Source organism: Oryx dammah, unplaced genomic scaffold, assembly GCF_014754425.2.
Source record: "Oryx dammah isolate SB20612 unplaced genomic scaffold, SCBI_Odam_1.1 HiC_scaffold_29, whole genome shotgun sequence".
Taxonomy (NCBI): domain Eukaryota; kingdom Metazoa; phylum Chordata; class Mammalia; order Artiodactyla; family Bovidae; genus Oryx; species Oryx dammah.
The window spans coordinates 110,688,156-110,713,318 of NW_024070213.1; the positions used below are offsets into that span (position 1 = coordinate 110,688,156).

The following is a 25,163-nucleotide window of genomic DNA, read 5'->3' on the forward strand; positions in this document are numbered from 1 at the left end:
ATATGGAATTTAGAAAGATGGTAACGATAACCCTGTATGTGAGACAGCAAAAGAGACACAGATGTTTAGAACGGACTTTTGGACTCTGTGGGAGAGGGAGAGGGTGGGATGAGTTGGGAGAATGGCATTGAAACATGTATACTATCATGTAAGAAACGAATCACCAGTCTGTGTTCGATACAGGATACAGGATGCTTGGGGCTGGTGCGCTGGTATGACCCAGAGAGATGATATGGGGTGGAAGGTGGGAGGGGGGTTCAGGATTGGGAACTCATGTACACCCGTGGCTGATTCACGTCAATGTATGGCAAAACCAATACAGTATTATAAAGCAAAATAAAGTAAAAAAAAAAAAAGTAATCCTATAATGCTGTGAAAATTAGAATCAGAAGCACAGTTATAATTCTGTGGCTCAGTTTCACAAAGAAATAAGCATATTTTGTTTTTGTCTAATAATACACAGGACAACTTAACAAAAAGAATGCAGTATTATAATATGCAAGACTGTGAAGTGAAATCAGGTATCAGTAATAATTAATATTGTTCAGAACAGTTAAGTCACTGAATACTGCATACTATTTAGAATATCATATACTTTTTATATTGATAGTAATGTTTTGAAGAATTATTTAAGACATCAAACATGTACCTTTATTATAATAAAACAGACTGCCTTACTGATTTTTTCTATTAAAACATCAAAAGCTGACATTGTCTTTATTTCTTAGATGTAAACACATGCACAAATTTACAATGTCGAATTATACTACTTTTTAAAGGTACATAAAAAAAATAGTACATCGAAATAATTCGCTGAACTTAGCAAACATCTGAAGATACCCCTCTAAAGGCTTTTCATGAGCAAAAGAGAAAATTAACTGTTACCTATCACAGCAGAACAGTAATAAGTGTGACAGTAAGAAAATATGCGGAGAAAATGATACTCAAACATGGAAATCACAGCTCAGTCCAAAGGGGCAGCATGCGTTAGAGAATCAGACAGACACGTGCTTCCGCTCCACTTTATTAGAGACTAGCTGTGTGATCTTGGGTAAAAATAACAGATTAACCTATTTAAACCTAAGTTTTCTCATCTATAAAATGGAGACAGCAACATAAACGTAATAGGATGTGTAGTAAACGGAACAAAGTATTTAGGAAAAGGCCCTTTAAAAACTCAATTAACCGTCACTATTATTGGTATTTTATTACTACTGATATTATTATAAGCAGCTTTGAAAAGCAATTTATTAAATATGAAACATTTAAAAATACATTAGTTCATACTTATTTTTCTAATAAAAGTGTTTTATTCTAGTATATAGTGAGTAGCTCAGCTATGTTAAATTATTAAACATTTGTTTAAACAAAAATTGTTTTAGATAAGACCTTTATAACCAAAGGATATCATTCCAAAACCAGAAGAACCATGTCACATACATCCAAAATTTGGTTGCCAAATATATTCCAAGGGGCAATGCACTATGCATTGAATGATCAAAAAAGGATCTGTAAAACACAAGTTTTATAAAATGTGAACTCTATATTTCATTGTAAAAATGACTATTTATTTATTTAAATGACAATTACATCTATTCCGCATAGTAAACTTTTAACAAAACCCAGAAATTCAGGATGCTTAAATATGAAGGCTGTTTTCCACAGTAATCAATAACACATAAATGCACAGCTGAATTACTCAAGTCTGAAGCTAATTCAAGAATTAGAATTATATTCTATATACTTTCCAACTTTAGAATTTCATTGTATTTCTATTCTTTTACATGAAAAACCCACTTTAGCATATATAGTAACTCTGTCATCCAGCTTACTACTCACCAAAGGCATGCTATAATTTTAACAAATGAGGCAAAGCAATCCCCAAGTTTTTCACTGCATCACTATTTCTCCTTACGTACACATTCCCACTAAGCTTTCAGTACATCTTTTCAAAGAGAATGAACCAGCTAGTTTGGAGGAATTAAAGGTCATTATTTACAGCATTTAGAATTCAGAAAAAATTAAACACTGATAAATTTTATTAAACACTAAGCAGGACTATGTATACTTAGCAACCACCCATGTATGCTAAGAAGGCAGAATTGGTGAACTCTTACTCACACCTCTTGGTGAAAGTAAACATTAAAATAAGATTAAGTTTCCTCCTGAGAGTTACCACACTGGCGCACTACCATTCACTCTCATCTCTGTGAATTATTTTCAGAACTCTCGTGAAATTCTGGTGAAAACAAAGTACTAAAGGAATGGAAATTAGGTGGAAATTCTGGACCATAAATACCTTCCTAGTTTGCTGGATGGGCAGTTTTAGGGCAATAGGAACTAAGGATAAGAAGCAAACAGAACCAACACAATTGTTTAGAGAACAAAGGAGAAAATCTTAAAAAACAACTGAGCCCACTTCATATGCTTAGACTCTTCAAATGCTTAGATGTTCCCTTGAGCTAAAACTAAACCTCTTTCTTGCATACTGCCTATGACCAGAGAAAATTTAATTTCTATGGAAAGGTAAGCTCAGGCATTATACTTATCCAGAAATAAGCAATATATTACATTCAGAGTTCAACAAACTCGCGTTCATGTCTATTGAAATGTTTTAAAACTGTATTTTAGCCTTAAAAATGTTAGACTTAGTCACTAAAAGTACCTTTACAGTCATTTTTCACAACGATGTTAAAAACGTTAAAGATGTCAGATATAAATTTGCCAAAAATTCTTTAACATTACATTAAGATCAAACATGTTACATAAAGGCAGTGTTCTAAATATACATTAATTTTACATAGCCAGGTGCAAATTATGACTTTTACCTGTCTGGTTAAAAATACAGTTAAAAACAACACACTTACTTTGAAAGAAACTGTACTGTAGCCCAAACACCACCATACATTAGCCCTTTAATGAGCCAAGAATCAATATTTAGGTCTGCTATAAACCCAACCAGCCAAATAACTAGGAAAGGAGTTCCCAGCATTACTTTCTGCCGAAATTCCTGGACAGGGGAAAAAAAAAACAAAACACAGTTTTCATGTTTCAAGTAACCTCAATGTGAATCACGGTTACCTTTGTGAAAACACAAAACAGAGGTGAAATTATCAAATATACCTACTATGTGCAGAAAGTATTCAAGGTGCTAGTCTGTTTTCTAGGAAGAGGTATCAAAATAAACAATTTAAAAGTACTTGGTTAAAGTTGTGGAAAATGAGAACATGAGTTATAAGAGGGGGTTTAGACAGTCAGATACAGAAGACAGCAGGTACCACCTGCTAACACATGGATGGGCTAAAAACCGTTCATGAAAATAATAGCCGATTTTAACAAGTGCACTGAAATCTAAGGAGACAAAGGCAACAGAATGACTGAAGGTCTAACAGCTCAGATAAGGAAAACTGTGTGTGTAACCTGGAGAGGATATTTTGAATGATACATGTAAACAGTATATTAAAATACCAAAGTAAGAGAATAAAATCAATTTTATTTAGAGTCCCAGAGATCACAGAATAGAGATGATGTGCCTCTGAACACGTATCAAAGTACAGTGCTTAAAACTTCAGCTGTAGTACCATTTCATTTTTGTACTGGTCTAACTGTTAGAAATACTCCTCAGTACAAAACCTGCCTGCTTCCTTCTAACAGCTTTTACAACCGTATCTCTGGAGCAGCACGCAGTCTATTGCCTCTCCTACGTAACAACCCTTCACAGACTTATAGGCAGCTATTAAGTCTCGAGTTACGTTAAAGGACAAAATTATGTAAGATATTCCAATTGTGATCTAACAAAGCTCAGAGTGTAAACATTACTCTCCTCATTGAATATTTACCTTTTTGAAGGCCAAGATTACATCAGACCTTTTTTGGCACCCCGTTCATACCATTGGCTTCTAATGAAATAAACACTTTTTTCATATAAATGACTGTTTTCCCCAATTCAGTCACTGTAATTCATATACTGAACTAATTGTGTAATTTTAACTTAGACTAATAATTAAACACATCAACTTCAGAGTTTAATTTTACGCTGTTGTGAAATGTCATCATTCCAATTTCTTTTTTATCTCTATTATGTGTGAATTTTGTGTCAAGACATTAGAGAAAGTGTAATTGAGAAGAGTATATGAGGAAGGGTGGATATTGGTGGGAGAGAAGGTGAACGTGTGGCATTTGAAAAGGTATTTTCTAAAATTATCTTTAATCTGGCTTGTTTTTAGTCAAGACATTTGTTTCCCCCCAGCAATGGGCACATTCTGGTCTTTATTAAAAATTAAGACACAATTTATATACAGTGAAATTCACCCTTTTTTGTGTATACTTGAGTTTTGATGAATATACACAGCTGTGTAACAAGCATGAATATCAAGACACGGCACAGCCTCATCAAGCCCCCAAACACCCTGTGCCACGAGGCACAGCCCTAGCCACCACTAGTCTGATATGTGTCCTTTGACTTTTTCCTTTGCATGCATGTCACATAAAAGGGATCATACTTAATGCAGTCTTTTAAATCTGGTTTCTTTCACTTAGGTAACGCATTTGACATTCATCCATTTGTTTCATGTATCAGTAGTAAGCTCCTTTTGAAGTCTGAGTAGTATTCCATTAAGAATTTAACAGTATGGCTATCCACTCCCCAGCTGAGAGACTATGCTTGTTCCCAGTTTCTGATTGTAAATAAAGCCATCATAAACATTTACATATACTTTTTTGTGTGAACACTGGCTCATTTCACCCAGTTAAAAACCTATGTGTGTGATTCCTGGATGGTTTTCAAGCTGTCATTTAATACACATCTTACAATATTGTAAAGATGTGACGGTGATATGCTGCTTTTATAGATACAGAAAATTCTATTTCATATTTCATTACAGAATTTTTCAAATATATAGTAAACCTGAAGGGATTTTTGAAGTGACTCTACCACGCAGATTCAATTCAGTTCTTTAATTACACTTTTTGTTTTTAAATAACTGCAATTTTTAATCTATTTTAAAAACTGATGTACAGTTATTTTACATTGCTGCATTAGCTTCAAGCATACAGCAAAGTAATACGTATAAAGGAATATTCACATATCTTCTTTTCCAGTTCTTCACCATTATAGATTGTCACGACACTGAATACATTTCCCTGTGCTACTATACAGCAGGCGCCTGCTGCTTATCTGTTTCATGCACAGTAGTGCATAGATGTGACTTATCTCCCCCACCTCTATCATCCTTTCTGGTCACCATGCTTCTTTCCATGTCTGTGAGTCTGTTTCTATTTGGTAAAGACATGCATTTATGTCATTTTTTAAGATCTCACACATAAGTGATATTGTCTATTTGTCTTTCTCTGGCTTAATATGGTTTATCGCTTCATCCATGATGCAGCAAATGGCATTAGTTCATTTTTTATGGCTGAGTAATATTCCACTGTGTATATATACCATCCTTATCTTATTTAGAGTTCCTTGGTGGCTCAGATGGTAAAGCGTCTGTCTGCAATGCAGGACACCCGGGTTGGGAAGATGTCCTGGAGAAGGAAATGGCAACACACTCCAGTATTCTCACCTGGAAAATCCCATGGACAGAGGAGCTCTCTCAGGCTGCAACCCATGGGGTTGAAAAGGGTTGGACACGACTGAGCGACTTCACTTTCACTTATCTTATTTAGGCTGCTTCCATGTCTTGGCTATTATAAATAGTGCTGCTATGAAAATTGGGGTGTATATATCTTTTTGAAATAGAGCTTCATCTGGATACATGCCCAGGAGTGGGACTGCTTGATCATATGGTATATTTTCAGTTTTTTAAGGAACCTCCATACTGTTCCCCATAGTGACTGCACCAATTTACATTCCCACCAAAAGCATAGGAGAATTCCCTTTTCTCCACAATCTCTCCAGCATATATTATTTGTAGACATTTTAATGATGCCCATTCTGATTAGCGGGCTTCCCGCGTGGGACTAGTGGTGGCAAAGAATCCACCTGCTGATGCAGGAGATGCAAGAGAGATGGGTTCAATCCCTGGGTTGGGAAGATCTCCTGGAGGAGGAAATGGCAACCTGTTTCATATTCTTGCCTGGAAAATTCCATGGACAGAAGGACCTGCTGGGCTAGAGGTTCCACGGGGTCACCAAGAATGGGACATGCCTGAGCACACAGGAGAAAGAGGAACATTGGTGGGAGCGGGATTAGGCGGCAGGGTGCTCTGCTGCCAATCTGCGAATATGCAAATACATACTGACCGGTGTGAGGTGGCACCTCATTGCAGTCTGGATTTGCATTCCTCTAATAATAAGTGATAATGAGCATCTTCTCACGGCCATCTGTATGTCTTCTTTGGAAGAATGTCTATTTAGGTCTTTTACCCATTTTTTTGATCGGGTTTTTTTTTTTTTATAGTAAGCTATTATGAGCTTTTTATTTTAGAAATTAATCCCTTGATGGTAGCATCATTTACAAATATTTTCTCCCATCCCGCAGGTTATCTGTTTTGTTTATGCTTTCCTTTGCAAAAGCTTTTAAGTTTAACTAGGTCCCATTTGTTTCTTTTTGTTTTTATTTCCATTACTCTTTAGAGATGGATCTGAAAAATATTACCATGATTTATGTCAAAGAGTGTTCTGCTTGTTTTCCTCTAGGAGCTTCACAGTATCCAGTTCTACGCTTAGGTCTTTAATCTATTTTGAGCTTATTTTTATACATGGTGTTAGAGAAAGTTCTAATTTCATTCTTTCACATGAAGCTGTCAAGTTTTGCCAGCACCCCCACTTCTCAAAGGGACTGTCTTATTTTCATTGTATATTTCTGCCTCCTTTGTTGTAGATAATTGACCCTAACTGCATGGGTTTCTTGCTGGGCTTTCTGTCCTATTCCACTGATCCATATACATCTGCTTCTGTGCCAGTACTATACTGTTTTGATTACCATAGCTTTGTAGTATAGTCTGAAGTCAGGGAGCATGATTCTCCCAGTTCCCCTTTTCCTTTCTCAAGATTGTTTTGGCTATTCCGAGTCTTTTGTGTTTCCAAAGAAATTGTAAAATTTTTTGTTCTAGGTCAAAGAAATATGCCAACAGTAATTTGATAGTGATTGTGCTGAATCTCTCTTGGGTAGTATGGTCATTTTAACAATATCGATTCTTTCAATTCAAGAACATCATATACCTTTCCATCTGTTTGTGTCATCTTCAATTTCTCTTACTAGTAGCTTATAGTTTTTTTGAAGAGTACAGGTGTTTTATCTCCTTAGATAGGTTTATTCCTAGGTACTTTATTCTTTTTGATGCAATGGTAAATGAGATTGTTTCCTTAATTTCCCATTTTGATATTTCATTGATAGTGTATAGAAATGCAACAGATTTCTATATATTAGATTTGCATCTAGGAACCTTATCAAATTCATTGATGAGCACTAACAGTTTTCCACTAGCATCATTAGAATTTTCCACATATCGTATAATGTCACCTGCAAACAGTGACAGCTTGGCATTTCATTCATAATTTTCTGGGTATTCATTGGGTTACTACACATACCATTAGTTCATTCCTTTTTATTGCTGAGGAATATTTCACAGAATGAATGTTAGTTTGTTTAATCATTCACCCACTGAAGGACTTTGGGGTTTTTTCCATTTGGGGTCTATTATGAATATATGAACAAATATTATGAATATATGAGTATGAATGCTATAAACATTCACATACAAATCTTTGTGTGAACGTCAGTTTTCCTTTTTCTGGGATAAATGCTTAAGAGTATGATTTCTGGGTTGTATGGAACTACGTGTTCCAAACTGCTCTCCAGGGTGCTGTATTGCTTTACATGTCTGCCAGCAATGTCTGAGTCTCTCAGCATCCTCATCAGCATCTGGTGGTGCTGTAACTTTTTACTTCAGTTATTCAGATAGGTATATAACAGTAAGTCACTGCAGTTTCAATTTGAATTTCCCAAATGACTAAAATGATGTTGAAGATTTTTTCATGTGCCTGTCACTTTTATACCTTTTTTGGTAAAAATGTCTCTTCTTTAAACTATTTTCTAATTGGATTATTTGATTTTACACTTTTGAGTTTTGAAAGCCACATATCCAACAAAGAGACTAGTTTCTAAGTTGGAAACTAGTCCCTTTGTTGGATATGTGGCTTGTAAATTCTTTATCCCAGTCTGTAGTCTTCATTTTCATTTTAATAACAGAGTCTTTCACAGAACATAAGTTTTAATTTTGATTCAAATCTGAATGATCAATTTTTACCTTTATGGATCATGCTTTTTATATCAAATCTCTGTATAGCCCTAGATTTTTAGGTTTTACATTTTACATTTAAGTCTTCAACAGTTCTGAGTTAGTTTATTAATGCAGTATGAGGTCTGAGTAGAGGTTTATTTTTTTGCCTATGCATGTCCAGATGCTCCAATATCAATTGTTGAAAAGGCTATGTTTCCTCCACTGAATCGTTTTTATACATCTGTCAAACATCTGTGGGCACATCTTCGTGATTCTAATTCTAGGCTCTCTATTCTGTTTCACTGATTATTTTATTTCTCCAGCAATACTACTGAGTCTTGACTACTGAAGCTATACATATAGCAGGTGTTAAAACTGCAGACAGTGAGTCTTCTCTTTCAAAATTGTTTTAGGTATTTTAAGTCTACTGCCTTTCCAAGTAAGTTTTGGTTATACAAAAAAAAAAAAAGAAAAAAAATCTTGCCAGGATTTGAGAACAACTGATATATTTACTACACTAAATCTTCCAATTCATGAACACAGTAAGTCTCCCCACTTACTTAGATCATCCTTGATTTCTTTCATTGGCATTTAAAATTTTTTCAGCATACAAGTTACTTTACAACCATTTACAGAGCAACTCTAGGAAAATAACCTGAAGACTAGCAGAAAAGATTTTCCATAACTAAAGAAATAAAGGTGGAACCACAATGAGATGGCAGGAAGGGGTGAACACAGTATAATCAGAGCTCACATCTCCAGGATCAGTGGACTTACAAATGGAAGGAGTATCACAATCCTAGAGGTCTTCCCCAAGGAAGAAGTGGTTTAAGCCCTATGTGGGGCTCCCCAGCCAAGGGTCCTCCTATACTAGGAAGAAAAGCTTCCACACATCTGGCTTTGAAAACCAGCAGGATCCATTTCAGGAGAGCTGGAGGTCCACAGGAAACAGAGATTCTGTTTTAAAGGACACTGGCAAAATTCAGATGCTCCAAAGTACTAGCACAAAGAGGCAATAGTTAGAAGCCTGGAACAGATCTACTAGCTAAGCCTGGAGAGTCCTCTGGAATGGCAGAAAGCAAATAAAAGACCCCTATATATACAGAAATTGGTGGCAGCTATTTTGGGGAACTTCTTTTACCCTAATAAAACTAGGTTTCTCTGGTGGCTCACCTGGTAAAGAATCCACCTCCAATGCGGGAGACCTGGGTTCAATGCCTGGGTTGGGAAGATCCCCTGGAGAAGGGAAAGGCTACCCACTATAGTATTCTGGCCTAGAGAATTCCATGGACTGTATTGTCCAAGGGGTCACAAAGAGTCAGGCACAACTGAGCAACTTTCACTTTCACTAACACTAGGGTTGGAAAGAAGCATTTTAGAATCCCCCCTCTAGCCTATTGGTGCCCAGAACCTGGCCCCACCCTCCATCCGGGCAGCACACCGCAAGCACTGCCCCTACCACCGCCTGGGGCCACCCAAACAGCCAACCAATCAGTGTGACATACTACAATAACAAACTGAAGAATAAAAATCATATGATTATCTCAGGAGGTACATAAAAAGTTTTTAACAAAATTCAACATTCATTTATGATAAAAATCTCAACAAAAGTGGGTATAGAGGAAACATATCTCAATATAAAAAAGGCCATATATGACAAACCCACAGGTAACATCATACTCAATAGTAAAAAGTTGAAAGCATTTCCTCTAAGATCAGGAACAAGACAAAGATGCACACTCTTCCACAGCAATGAGACAAGAAAAAGAAAAAAAGAATCCAAATTGGAAAGGAAGAAGTAAAACTGTCTATGTTTGCAGATGACATGACATTATATATAAGAGATCACCAAAAATCTATTAGAACTAATAAGTGAACTGAGTAGTTACAAGATATAAAATTAATAAAGTAAACTCTGTTGGTTTACATACTAATAACAAACAATGAGAAAGAGAAATTAAGAAAACAATCCCATCTACATGTACATCGAAAAGAATTCAATACCTAGTAATAAATCTAACCAAAGAGGTAAAAGATTTATACTCTGAAAACTGTTAAGACATTGATAAAAGAAACTGAAGATGGCACAACAGATGGAAAAACATACCATTCTCACAGACTGGAAGAACTAATATTGTAAGTGACTGTATTACCCAGGGCAATTTACAGATTCAATGTGGTCCTTATCAAAATACCAATGGCACTTTTCACAGAACTAAAACAAGCAATTCTACAATTTGTATGGAAACACAAATGACCTGAATAGCCAAAGCGATCTTGAGAAAGAAGAACAAAGCCAAAATATCACATTCCTTGATTTCCTATTATACTGCAAAGGTACAAAAACCCACACAGCACAGCACTGGCACAGAAGCGGACACACCAGCCGCTAACTGGTGACACGCAAATCAAAACCAAAACAGGATGCCACCTCAGGCCTGCAGGAGTGGGTGTCATCAAAAGAGACGAGAAAAAACAAATGCTGGTGAGGATGTGGAGAAAAGGAAACCCTTGCCGACTACTGGTGTAACTGTAAGTCAGTACAGGCACTATGGAGGGTCCGCAGAAAGTTAAGACCAGAACTGCCGCATGCCCCAGAAATATCACTTCTGGGTATCTACCCAAAGAAAAGAAAAGGACTAAACCGAACACACGTTTACACCTCAGTGTTCACTGCAGTGTTATTCACCGCAGCCATGATATAGAAGCAGCTGAGGTGCCCACTGATGTATGAATGGATCCAGAAGGTGTGATCTGTACATATAATGGAACATTACTCAGCCATTAAAGAGAGTGGAGCCTTGCTATCTGCGACAACCTGGATGGACTGAGAGGTATTATCTAGGTGGAATAAGTCAGAGAAAGACAAATATTACCACCACGTGGTCTCACTTACATGGGAAATCTAAAAATACAAACAAAACAAAAACAGACTCAGAGATACCGGAGGGGAAGGGGCTGCAGCTGAAAGAGATTAAGAGGTACGAACCTCCAATTATTAAATTAATAAGCCATAGGATGTAATACACAGCATAAGGAATATGGTCAATAATATTATAACAAATTTATATAGGAAAAATGGTTACTAGACCTAATGTGATCATTTCATAATGTATACAAATGTCAAATCACTATGCAGTACATCTGAAACTGACGTAATATTGGACATCAACTATATTTCAATTTTAAAAGTAAAGTAAAAAATAATAATAATAAAAGAAAATAGAAAAACAACAACAAAAAAGTTATGTTTACACTATACTATAGTTTATTAATACCCTTATGTCAAAAAAAAGCGTATCTTTTAATTTAAAAATATTGCTATAAAGTGCTAACCATCACCTGAGCCTTCATCAAGTCATAATCTTTTTGCTAGCGGAGGGTTTGAAATACTGCAAGAATTACCAAAATGTGACATGGAGACATGAAATAAGCAAATGCTGTTGAAACTGGCACCAACAAGACTTACTTGATGCCGCTTGCCACAAAACTTTACTTGTTAAAAAAAAGAGAGAAGAAATATCTGTGAAATGCAATAAAATGAGATATACCTGGAGTTTTCCATTTTGTACTGTCTTTGCCTGCTTTTGGAATCATACGTCATTTCTATTCTGCTACTTGCCCATACAAGCAACTTTCCAATATTCTTGTAGGTGAAGTGAGTTTCTTAGAGACAGCGTATAGTTGAGTCATGGATAATCCACACTGCTGATATCTGTCTTTTAATTGGTATATTTACACATTTATAGTTATTCTGGTCTTTCCGGGTGGCACTAGTGGTAAAGAACCTGTCTGCCAATACAAGAGACTTAGAGATAAGGGTTCATCCCTGGGTCAGGAATATCCCCTGGAGGAGGACATGGCAACCCATTCCAGGATTCTTGCCAAGAGAACCCCATGGGCAGAGGAAAGCTTCAGTCCAGAGGGACCCAGAGGGTCAGACGTGACTGAAGCAACTTAGCACACAAACAGTTACTCTAACTACTGATATGTTAGGATGCTGCTGCTGCTAAGTTGCTTCAGTCGTGTCCGACTCTGTGTGACCCCATAGACGGCAGCCCATCAGGCTCTGCCATCCCTGGGATTCTCTAGGCAAGAACACTAGAGTGGGTTGCCATTTCCTTCTCCAATGCATTAAAGTGAAAAGTGAAAGTGAAGTCACTCAGTCGTGTCTGACTCTCAGCATGGACTGCAGCCCACCAGGCTCCTCTGTCCTTGGAATTTTCCAGGCAAGAGTACTGTGGTGGGGTGCCACTGCCTTCTCCAATATGTCAGGATATAAATCTATAATTTAATGTTTTGTTTTCTATTTGTTCTGTTTTTGTTTCTGTTTTCTTTTTCCTATCTTCTTGTGAGTTACTGATAAACTTTTCATAACTATCTATAAAAGCTTTTCAGAATTTATATCTCTTTGAATACCTTTTTTAGTGGTTACTCTAAGTACAATATAAATATAACTTATCACAGTATACTGGTGTCATCATTTCACCAATCTAAGAGAAGTGTGGAAACCTTACCTTCATTATTATCCCTCTGCCCTCACCTGTCTACAATATAAGCTGTCTCAAATCTGTTCTCTACATGCATTTAGATCCACAGCAAACAATTTTGTGACGTTTGTTTCAACTGTCAATCATAGTTTGGAAGATGCAGAATAAGAAGGAAAGCCTACTGTATCTACCTGTAATTTTGCTTACTTAATATCATGTTCCAAGAGTCTTTCTTTTATCACTTCCCGTCTGTCTAAAGAACGTCTCTTAGCCACTTTCAGGGCAGGACTCAGTTCAGTTCAGTTCAGTTGCTCAGTCGTGTCCGACTCCTTGCAACCCCATGAATTGCAGCACGCCAGGCCCACCTGTCCATCACCAACTCCCGGAGTTCACTCAGACTCACGTCCATCGAGTCCGTGATGCCATCCAGCCATCTCATCCTCTCTCGTCCCCTTCTCCTCGTGCCCCCAATCCCTTCTAGCATCAGAGTCTTTTCCAATGAGTCAACTCTTTGCATGAGATGGCCAAAGTACTGGAGTTTCAGCTTTAGCATCATTCCTTCCAAAGAACACCCAGGGCTGATCTCCTTCAGAATGGACTGGTTGGATCTCCTTGCAGTCCAAGGGACTCTCAAGAGTCTTCTCCAACACCACAGTTCACAAGCATCAATTCTTCAGTGCTCAGCTTTCTTCACAATCCAACTCTCACATCCATACATGACTACTAGAAAAACCATAGCCTTGACTAGACGGACCTTTGTTGGCAAAGTAATGTCTCTGCTTTTGAATATACTATCTAGGTTGGTCATAACTTTTCTTCCAAGGAGTAAGCGTCTTTAATTTCATGGCTGCAATCACCATCTGCAGTGATTTTGGAGCCCCCAAAAATAAAGTCTGACACTGTTTCCACTGTTTCCTCATCTATTTCCCATGAAGTGATGGGACCAGATGCCATGATCTTCGTTTTCTGAATGTTGAGCTTTAAGCCAACTTTTTCACTCTCCTCTTTCACTTTCATCAAGAGGCTCTTTAGTTCCTCTTCACTTTCTGCCATAAGGGTGGTGTCATCTGCATATCTGAGGTTATTGATATTTCTCCTGGCAATCTTGATTCCAGCTTGTGCTTCTTCTAGCCCAGCGTTTCTCATGATGTACTCTGCATAGAAGTTAAATGGAGGGTGACAATATACAGCCTTGACGTATTCCAGAGGCAGGTCAGGTGGTCTGGTATTTCCATCTCTTGAAGAATTTTCCACAGTTTATAGTGATTCACACAGTCAGAGGCTTTGGCATAGTCAATAAAGCAGAAATAGATGTTTTTCTGGAATTCTCTTGCTTTTTCGATGATCCAGCAGATGTTGGCGATTTGATCTCTGGTTCCTCTGTCTTTTCTAAAACCAGCTTGAACATCTGGAAGTTCACAGTTCACGTATTGCTCAACCCTGGCTTGGAGAATTTTGAGCATTACTTTACTAGCATGTGAGATGAGTGCAACTGTGCGGTAGTTTGAGCTGTCTACAAATTCTGACTTTTCTTTTATCTAAAAACGTGTTCTCCTCCTTCATTCCTGAAACATATTTTCACTGGATATAGGATTCTGAATTGATAGTTCTTTCCATCTGGCATTTGGAAAATGCAGCAGCTCCTTCTGCCTCTACAGTGTCTGAATAGAAATCCACTATTACTGAATGGTTTTATCCCTACTGGTAAGGGGTGTTTAAGATATTTATTTTTTGGTCTTTAGCTTCCAGAAGTTTCACTATGATACATTCAGTTTGGATTTTATTGAGTTTAATCTGTTCAGGGTTTGTTCTACTTGTTAACCTACAAGTCTGTCTTTTGCAAAATTTGGGGATTTTTTTTGGCCATTATATCTTTGAGCATGTTTTCAGCCCCACCCTCTTTTCTTCTGGAACCCCAATCATATCAATGTTAGATATACTGTTATAGCCACAGGCCCCTAAGGTTCTTGTTTGTTTGTTTTCATCGTTTATTTCCTTTTGTTGTCTTCAAGGTCATTGAATCTTCTCTCTTCTCTTCTGCTGTTGAACTCATCCACTGACTTTTAAAAATTTTTTGGTTATTTTGATTTTCAGTTTTACAATTTCCATTTGGTTCTTATTTACAGTATATTTCTCTATTTCTATTTCTTCACTAAGCCTCTATTTTTCACTTGTTTGAAGTGTGTTCATAAGTATTCACTGAAGGCTTTTTATGACGATTGTTTTAAAATCTTTTGTCACATAATTCTAACATCTTTGATATTACACTGGCATCTAATGATTCTCTTTTTATTCAGTCGGATCTTCTTGATTCTTGTTTTGATGAACAACTTCTTTTTGAAACCTAGACATTTAGGGTATTGTGAGACACTGGATCATATTTAAACCTTTCGTGTGGATTCCTCTGATGCAGGCAGAGGGACACCTTCTCAGTACTGGCAGGTGAGGTGAAGTCCAGGCTGCCGAGTGGGCTTTCACTGACACTGAAGAGGGGCTTCCTCATTACTGATGGGCACAGGTGGGGCTCCCAAGTCCCCAGTGCCCCTCATTGGTGACCTCCCTGGCTGGGAGTGCCCCATTCCTGTTTCCTACATGATCGCCACTAACACAGCAGGAGTGGGAGCTCACTGACAGCGTGTGGGGACGAAAACCCCGGCTCTCTCCTCAACCTTCCCTGACCCCACCCCAGGAGAGAAGCTGGGGCACATCACTGTAGCATGGTAAGGCTGGAAAGCTAGGTCTTTGCTGGTATGAGTCAGGGTGGGTCCACAGTTTTTTCTGTTGTTTCTGGCTGTAGCAGAAATTTATTTTCTAAAAGTTTCTACCTTGCCAAATATGCTGTCTCTTTTGTGGTCTTTGGGTTAAGGGCAAGCTTTTGGGGGAGCTGTTTTTGTCTGTACCCATTCATGATTCTGGGTTGTTGGCCTTGTCAGTTCCTCTTCTGGAAAATATGAAGCAAAAAAGGAAAAGGAGGGGCCTCACCACCACGTTACTCTTTGGATCCTTAGCTCCCTAACTCTCTGCCTTCTTCTCTCCATCCTCAGTCTTCCTATATTTGTTTTGTACATAATATCCAGGTTATTTAGTTGTACTTGGCAAGAGGGAATAGGGAAAAATACATCTACTCCATCTTCCCAGATTTATTTTCACATAATTAATAAAAAACATTAGAGAGTAATACTTGTGAGATTTTCACTGCTAACAGAAGGGATCCTGGGTTTTTAAATGTTGAGAAACACTAATTTAGAGATTTCCTTATAACTCATCAAGATTCCTTTCATATCTGTCTACTATCAGTGTCCAAAAATAATTTTTTTTCCTTTTGGGCTGACTTATTTTTAGTAAAAAGCTATTGAGTCTTGGGCGTTTTCTTGTTTAGTTTTAAATACAGAACATACTTCACAGACTAGCAAATCCAGTCATGTTCATAATTTAAATTTTTCTAATGTGAGATGGAAAGAGAACAGTCTATACAAATGCAAATATTTAATTTCACAAAGCCCCAGTTAATGAAATCATGAATTTTTATCTAGTGATTGCTTTAGATTACATAATATTTTTAAAGCTACTAATGCAAAAAGCTAAAACAAAAAAACCAGGAATATACAACTTCTGAACTGATCACAGTAATATACACAAATGTTAATAAAATTGTGCAGAACTTTTTAATGCAGCTCTCTTCTTAAAAGAAACTGTATTCAAACACATAACCCTGATATATAGTTCATTACTGCTATAATAAATAATTTTATAAACATCTAAAACTTCACTAAGCAAATGAAAGCATAAAGATAATGAGACGTTCCAGAGTAACAAAAGTCATTTTTATTAGTGGCCTAGTTATTATGAGAAATTAGCCATTTTTTACTCTGTTGAGCAAAACTGCTCTAAATCCTGGAGGACAGAGCGACATCAGAGTATTGGGGTGGTCAAAAAGTTTGTTTAAAAGTTTCCGTAACACTGTATGGAAAAACCAGAAGAAACTTTTGGGCCCACTCAATAAATAATTAACTATTTTTAATATCATATCTAAATAGTAAAATGAAAAGATGATATGACATGCAAAAACTGCTCCTCAGACTCAAATATGGGGCTGAAAATGGCCAAGTTTATAAACTACAAATCTAATTCTTCTGATGTCTAAGTAATGGACCAATGGACTTTTCAGCTCATTAGGACATTAAGGAAGTCTAAATCCTACATATCAATGAGGCATGCTTTCAAATCTGTTTCCCTTTACCCCAGACTTATTTTGTTTTGGTAACAGATAGATCAGTGTTAACTTTATATAAAAGTATTACCATTAGAACCAGCTGAATAAGACATATATGATACCCAAGGCTTAATGCCATTCAAATTGTGATTACTGACAAGTTAGCAAATATCTCATCAATTGTGTAGATATACCAAAAAACTATCAGTCAGCTAATCTTTCCTTTTAAGGAAATAAATTTCTAAGGAATACAGATCCTTCTTTTGGGGAAAATGTTCTTAGTTTTGAAATCATACAATTAGGCAACTAAGGCAAAAATCACACAGTTTAAAACTGAAGGTTTTTCGAAAGATTTAAAATGAGCTTTCTATAGAGAACTGAATAATAAGTTTCTCTCTCAATGAAAGTTACAACATATTACAAAAGAATGGAAAGCTTAAATTAACTATAGAGATGTAAGTAGTTTCAAAATATATAAGGACTAAGATTTTTCACAATTTATTATTATACTAACAAATACACTTAAAAGGAAAAGTTTTATTATCTCTCTATAAAAACTTAACAAAGGCCAGTTGAATTAAAGTTTATGTTAGTACTGAACAGGCATCTAAACAATTTCACATATACCCATCCTTCTTAAACTTTGGTATCTACCTTTATTTAGCTGGGTGAAATAATATTTTAAAAAACTACACTGGCTAATGCCAAGACTAAAGCCTATACACATGCTAAGAAAATATGCTTATGAATTTTACTTAAAAAGACTATCTGTTGAAAATCTTCAGTCATGGATTTACCTTATCAGCTTTCAGCTTTCTAAGGAAAGATGGATTGTCATATCCCTTTGCTTGCCGTGCCTCTTGCAGATGGTTGATCATCCACACATTTTTTCTCTGCTTTGCCAAATCAAGTGCTGATTCTCCCTGATGATATAAGCAGAAGAAATTCACATTAAAAAAAAAAAAAGAAAAAGTTGAATATTTTAGTTACTAGCTAAAATTAAAGCACTTCCACAAAGATAAACGGACAGCACTATTAATTCATTAACATTGTTTTTACATTTGGCAAAGTCAATTACTAAAAGACTCTATATATTACTTATGCTTTTCCACTTAAGGTACAGTCAGAAAATATATTTACACATCCTATTCTATAGACTATTTCTGGCTTGCATTTTAACATATTTTAGAGAGTAATCAAAAAGTAGGTATTTTAGCACCTGCTGGATCAGAGGCTATCACTAAGTTTATGCAGTTATTCTAAATTCTTTAAGGGTTTCATTAGGAATAGTTATTGCTACAAACCATCCTGCTATAATACCCAACTGCCAGAAATCTCTCTAATTTTAGTGATGAAAGAAGTCTAAAGAAGAGAAGAGAGAAGAAAAAGAGAAAACTTCTACTTCTACTACTATTATATTGGTATTCTTGATCATGTTAAACTCATTCACCCATCCAGAAACTTCCAAAGAGAACTAGGGCAGTAACAAAAATGTTAAACTCATGTTAGAGACTTGAAGCTCCCTTTAATTGCAAGAAAAAGAATGCCAGGAAGTATAAATGACCAAAACTAAAACATTTTAAAGGAAGTAAGAAACAGAAATGAGTGTCCCCAATTCTAAATTTATGCTTCTTTATGCCTTTATTAATTAAAAATCATATTTCTCCTTTTGGTAGTTATATACCTACATTTTTATTCTATTTCATAGTCTCCACTTTTATCTACTTCCTTAAAAAGAAAAAATAATTTTGTTTGCCAAAATTTCAAGAATTAAGGATGAATAGTCAAAATTACTTTAAAAATGGGAAAAAATACTGAAATTTTACTTTTAAAAACTGGATGAAAATCAAGAAATAAGGAGGCCTGGGTGCCTTACTTATGAGGGATAATTATTAATCAAATATGGAATATAGTTTATTCAATTTTTAAAAAACACTGAAAAATAAAGAATCAAACAACAAAATAAACACACCACTACCACCAAGAGCAACAGCAATAACAACACAACTATAAAAACAGAAAGCCTAACCAATCCTTTAATTAAAAGATCAACAGTATTTAATAAGAAATGGGCTAACTTAGGTGAATCTTCCACAAACAGGGATATTTACTTTAAAATGTCCCCTTACCTATTCCAAAATTCTATCACCTAGGTTGTCAGAACCAGCTAATTAATCCAAACTGAAAGATTACCTGAATAAAAGCAATCCCTTGGGTAACAACTCCCAGAGGATATCCTGCAGTTGCCTCGGTCCAGCTGAGCATCCCTTCCACTAGAGGGCCATGTGACACCTAAGGTTGCCTAGATAAAAAGATGGAGGGAGCTTTAAGAAATCTTTCAACTACTCCTCTAGTCATCTGACTACTTTTATTCAGCTGGCAAAATAAACAAGCAATTAATTTAAAAGATTCTACTAAAACCAAGGTTCCAGGTCAAGTCTATATTTGAACACTCCATGTGTTAGCCAAAACAGCAAGTGATAATAACAAGAGCAGTAATAAGAATCATGGAGTATTAGAGTATGTAACTGACTAGTAAGAAGAGATCTTCTTCAGGGGTTTTGGTGAGATAAACACTACGGAAGGTGGAAGACCACTTTTAGCCTAAGTGAGGTTGAATTTCATTCTTAAAACTAAGGAAAGTTCTTCCTTGGAGACCATCGAGGTCGGGTACCTAAGAGGTAATGAAAACTATTTTCTGAAAATAGTTTGTTAGCTCTTTTCAAGAAACCATACAAAAGTCTTTCAAAATATTAATTAACAAAGCTCAGGAATTTTACGTTTTGCACAAGCTAAAAGTTATGTCCTTTGATAATTTTAGAAAGAAAAAATTATAAATATATAGGCAGTACTCAAGATTAATTGCCCTCCCCAAACTCAATTCATCTGAATTTATCAACCAAAAACATGTGTAAGGAGGTGAAATATATTTTTTAAATCCACAAATGAGATGCTGCCATGAAAAGGGATTACTGCTTAAAGTCTAAGTCTCTCAAATCACTCTCTCCCACTATTGTTCCTACCTCAGAAGATTTATTCTTTGTAACCATTAATTAGGGACATGGTTTTTAAACTCTTTTCAAGGCATGTCTGATGAAAGTCTGGCGACTTCCTCGCCAGAAAAATGCTGATACTTTATTCATTAACAATATTAGAGCTCAAGGACCTACCCCTTAACCAAAATCCACTGGTGGGCCCCAGATTAAGAACCTCTAATTGAGGGTATATGGTCATTCCTAATCCTTCTAAGGATAAAATTAGTCATTTTAAAGTTACCTATCATTTAATAATGTCTCCAAAATAAGTTATTATTTTGATAAAAGAATCATTTGTTTATATATTAAAAGAACTGAAACACTCAAATAACTAATTTACAAGGATATAAAGACAGATTCCTAAGAAACTTATGCTTAATTTTATTTAGGAAATAGCTATTTTAGAAGAAACAGTCAATCAATAGTTAAATACTATAACATAAAGTATAATTTTTATATTCTTTGAAGAATGTAACTTTTATTAGCTATTAAAGCCATATCCAGATTTACAGGCTCCATCTTGGTACAGTTCATGTTTATCACCAGACTTTCTTAAGGCTTAAAATGAAAAAAGGAAAAATACATAGCTATAAATCAACTTAATCTGTCAAATTCCAGGACAAACAATCTAGGTTTTTTTGTTTTTTTTTTTTTTAACGAATTTTTCACATAGCTATGTGACACTCCACATAGCTAAAAGGTACCATCTCAAATTATATATGACTAAAACAGAACCAAGTCCTACTGCCCCCAAAAAGCTTATTTCCTTCCATTTTCACAATTTCAACATATATCACAAGACACTCAGTTATTCAAACCAAAACTGAATCATTGATGTTTTTTCTTTCACTTTCATTTTTAATCTACCTTTTCTTTTCTGCCCCAAATTATCATTTCCCAAATCATTCATTTTTCTCCATCACTTCAATCTCAGGCAAAAGTAACATTATCACTTGCCTGATTTATTATAAGAACCAAACTGATCTTAATACGTCCCCTTTCATTTTCTTAATTCTTCAATATATTCTCCAAATAACAAAGTAATTTTTTAAAAATATTTTAAACACTAAGATTACACAACAATTCTACAAAAATCTTTCCAACTACTTCTCATGACTGCGAATACAGTTAAAGTACTTTATCATGGCCTGGTACCTATCTCTCTCTGTGACTCTTGCTTGGTCAAAGCTGTCATTTCTACACCTCTAACATGACAAGCTTATTTCTGGCCTTGGACCTCACACTTGTAGGTTCCTCTACATGTAAAGTATTTTCTCATATATCTAACTGATCCCTGTCTCAGAGACATTCACAAATCACTCTCACCTGATACAGCCCCCTTAGCCCTCATCATGACCACGTTTGCCTCTGTGGGTGTGTTTGTTAATTTACTTATCATCGATTTCCTTAATACAGTGTAATTTTCTGAGAGAATAGGGACTTTGTCTGTCTTAAGCACTGACTGCCCAGCAACGCTCTCCACTAGAAGGTGACTCGACTTCAGCATATTAGGAATGCCAGATTCCGGTAGAAAAGGTATTTGATACTTATTTCACCCTTTTAATCACATTAAAATTACAGTTTTAAACAAAAATCTATTTTTTCACCAGTGTGGTTAAAAAGATTGCTTTTACTCTGAAAGTATAAATGCTCCCTGAGCAACTGAAGCAACTCCTTAGACTCTATTTCCTTCAAAAACAGTGTCACTTCAAATAAGTCAGAAGAATGACAAATACCTTATGATACCACTTACATGTGAAATCTAAAAACAAAACATCAACAAAACGCAAGTTCATAAATACAGAGAACAGACTGCTGAGTGCCAGAGGTAGACAGTGTGGGAAGTTGGGGAGATTAGCAAAGGGAGTCAAAGGTATAAACTGCCAGTTCTAAAAAAAAGAAGTCACGAGGATATAATGCATGACACTATAGTTAATAATTGTTGTTATTTAGCTGCTAAATCAGGTCCAACTCTTTTGCAGCTGCATGGACTGCAGATTCATGGACTGCAGCTTGCCAGGCTCCTCTGTCCGTGGGATTTTCCAGGCAAGAGTACTGGAGGGGGTTGCCATTTCCTCCTCCAGAGGGATCTTCCCGACCCAAGGACGGGAAGTCACATCTCCTGCATTGCAGGCAGGTTGTTTACAACTGAGCCACGAGTGAAGCCCACGGTTAACAATACTCTAGTGCAGATTCAGAAGTCACCAAGAGTACATATCTTGAGGGTTTGCATCATCGGCGTGCTAAGTCACTTTAGTTGTGTCCAACTCTTTGCAACGCAGGCTCCTCTGTCCATGGGATTCTCTAGGCAAGAATATTGGAGTGGGTTGCCATCCCCACACCCCCCCCGCACCTCCAAGGGATCTTCCTGACCCAGGGATCAAACCCGTGTCTCTTAAGTACACTGCCCTGACAGGCAGGTTCTTTACCACTATGTTCATCTGGGAAGCCCAAATCTTGAGGGGTTTACATCACAGGAAAAAAGAAATTTGTAACTGTGATGGTGATAGATGTTTACTGGACATGTTGGTCATTCTGCAAGGTGTACAAATGTCAAATCATTATGTTCTACACCTGGGAGCTGTATGAAAGTGAAAGCGTTAGTCACTCAGTCATGTCTGACTCTTTGTGACCCCGTGGATGGTAGCCCACCAGTCTCCCGCACTGGCAGTCAGATTCTTAATCACTAAGCTGCCTGGGAAGCCAAAAGCTTATCAGAAGTTTATACAATGGTTAATTTTGAGTACAAGATGAAAGGACATTAAACTTACAAACCACATCTCAAATACTTAAAAGTTCATGACTGAAGTTCATGGAAAGTTATCCAAATTTTTATATGCTAAGAAAAGATCATTCTAAATGCTCTGAAAATACATACTACTAGTTTCAAATTATAAAACTGTGCCGTCACTTTGTCATAATTCTTTGGTACTACTGTAATTTCAACATATCTATATGATTCTTGGCAAGGTCTATGGACATACACTATTTGCCATAGTGAAACTGGTTAAAATATAACACTAAATACTGGAAATGTATTCCTGAGGCATGACTCACTTCAGGAATGGCTATCCAGTAGCTAAAAGAAGAAAAATCACACTGTAAAGCAATTCAGACCATAAAATATAAGGTCATCTCGTTAATTTTTTCTCACAGGGATACTGGTTAGGTTTAGTCAAACTCCTCCTTTCTTTTTCTTCAGGCCTTGGGATCAGCCTAATTTACTGATTACAATGTGACGAATTTTTCAGAACTTCCTACTTTAGAATGGTTGGAAAAGTAAAAATTTCTCTCTATGATTTCAGAAGTGGCAGAGAAGTATGCCACCACAGTCATGAAAACCAGCCTAGGAGTGAAGCTCAAGACAAGAATCTTCATTCGGTCAACAAAATTTAAAGGAGTGCTCATCACACGTCAGACATGAGGGTAAGTTGCCTGTCCTCTTTCCATAAATTTACCAGCAGGTAACTAGACCATTCTGATCACTTTGGGTAGAGACAAAAAGACTTGAAATTGAAAAAAGGTAAAATAAAATACATGCTTTTCTCAATTTCTTAGTGTTTCCAATAAGATATTTGATATTAACTTTTAACTAAGTACTTTCAGTTAGAGACTCATTTCTAAAAATTGGTTGTAATCGTAAATAAATTAGTCTAAGCTATTTTATTTTAGTAGTTTAATCTTCTCAGAGTAATCAAACAGAGAAAGAACTATTCACTGCTACATAAAAAGATGCCCTGATCCAGCAGGAGATAACCAACTTTTTGATTGCCATTTTAGATTATTATGCAATTCAAATTCCTTTAATATTTAAATAGCATATATTCCTTAGAAATTTAAGAGGCATGACTAAGAAAATACTATGGCTTATAGTCAAAATTAAACAACATTTGTTAATGAGTACAAAGTTATTTAAGAAGGCACATTATTAAAAGATGTTTAAAATTTTAAAGTCATTTCACAGAAAAAGTCTGTTGCTAAAAGACAAGCTTTAACACTGAGAATGGTTAACCAAAGTTTAAGATTATCAATAGAATTTTCTTGCAGGTATTCATAAAAATGTCTATAAATTTCTAAAATGCTCAGAGTGTAAATGTTAACATCTTGTATACTTTTGGGGTACATTTTTCTTGGATTACTCCAGCATTTAGGGGAGAGAAATTCTCCTATAAATATCATAGAGGTGATTATCAAATTTAAAGGTCTTGACCTTTATAAAAATAAGATAATTAATGACCAAGTCAAGAAATTACTCAAAGTTATTATGCATACTTGGGATAAAAATCTGTGATTCTCTGCAATGATATTATTTATTTAGGTTGGATGGTGCCACATGTGGGATCTTAGTGCAATAATCTTCTTAAAGAAATCAGAAAACTATTCAGCTATAAAGAGATAAAAGTCAGTAAGAATTCAGTAATGAAAAGGTCACCAAAATCTGAAAAATACTTCAATACTAAAAGACGAAAATAAATAAATTAGTTTTTCAAAACAAATTCTTGCATGGAAGCAAAGGGTTGAGAATAAGTAAGTTTCTTCCACCTCTGACAGTCTATTAGAAAACCTAAGTTTTATTAAAGAATTCCAGTCTTGGTAACCACATTTCACAAAGCACAATCAATAGAGGCTATTTTTACCTTGATATTCTGGGCATCAACATTAGCTCCGGCTTCCAGAAGAAGACTAATGACTGTGGTATTCCCTGCTAGTACTGCCCAATGCAAAGCAGTGTTTTTGTGATACTTGTCACCAAGGTTAACTGAAACATTGAATGTTAAAAGCAATCTAGTTGGATCCACACTGAAAAGGAAAAAAAAACACAACAACAACAACAACCCTAATTTCAATTATAGAAATCATTACAGACACTAAACTGACTGTGGTTATATTCCATCTTGGAACACTTCTATTCTCACCTATTTTCGACAATTTTATAATGAGTAATGAGACAACATTTTTAACATGAAGAATTAAGTATGTTCTACATCACAGAACGTAAACTAGTCCCAAGAGAGAGCACACTTGGTCCTGATGTTTATATTCTACATCATGGAGTTAATGTCGTTAATATTTAAATACTTAAACAATTAAAATTTTAAATTTAAATCTAGATTGTTCCAAAAATGATTTAAGGCAACTTATTAATGTTAAACTTGCCAATATGCCAGTCATATAAAAAATGTGTTATACTTTTAAT

At 35.9% G+C, this 25,163-nt stretch overlaps 1 protein-coding gene across 1 annotated transcript in view; it reads right to left on the reverse strand.

Annotated features, from left to right (window-relative positions):
* Window positions 1-25,163, reverse strand: part of ZDHHC17 (zinc finger DHHC-type palmitoyltransferase 17) — a 98,765-nt gene that overhangs the window by 17,784 nt on the left and 55,818 nt on the right. The window contains exons 9-12 of the mRNA XM_040233979.1: window positions 24,604-24,766; window positions 17,729-17,854; window positions 2,868-3,010; window positions 1,409-1,509 (exon numbers count right to left, since the gene is read on the reverse strand). Of these exons, the coding sequence (XP_040089913.1) occupies window positions 1,409-1,509; window positions 2,868-3,010; window positions 17,729-17,854; window positions 24,604-24,766 (533 nt within the window). The remainder of the gene's footprint in view (window positions 1-1,408; window positions 1,510-2,867; window positions 3,011-17,728; window positions 17,855-24,603; window positions 24,767-25,163) is intronic.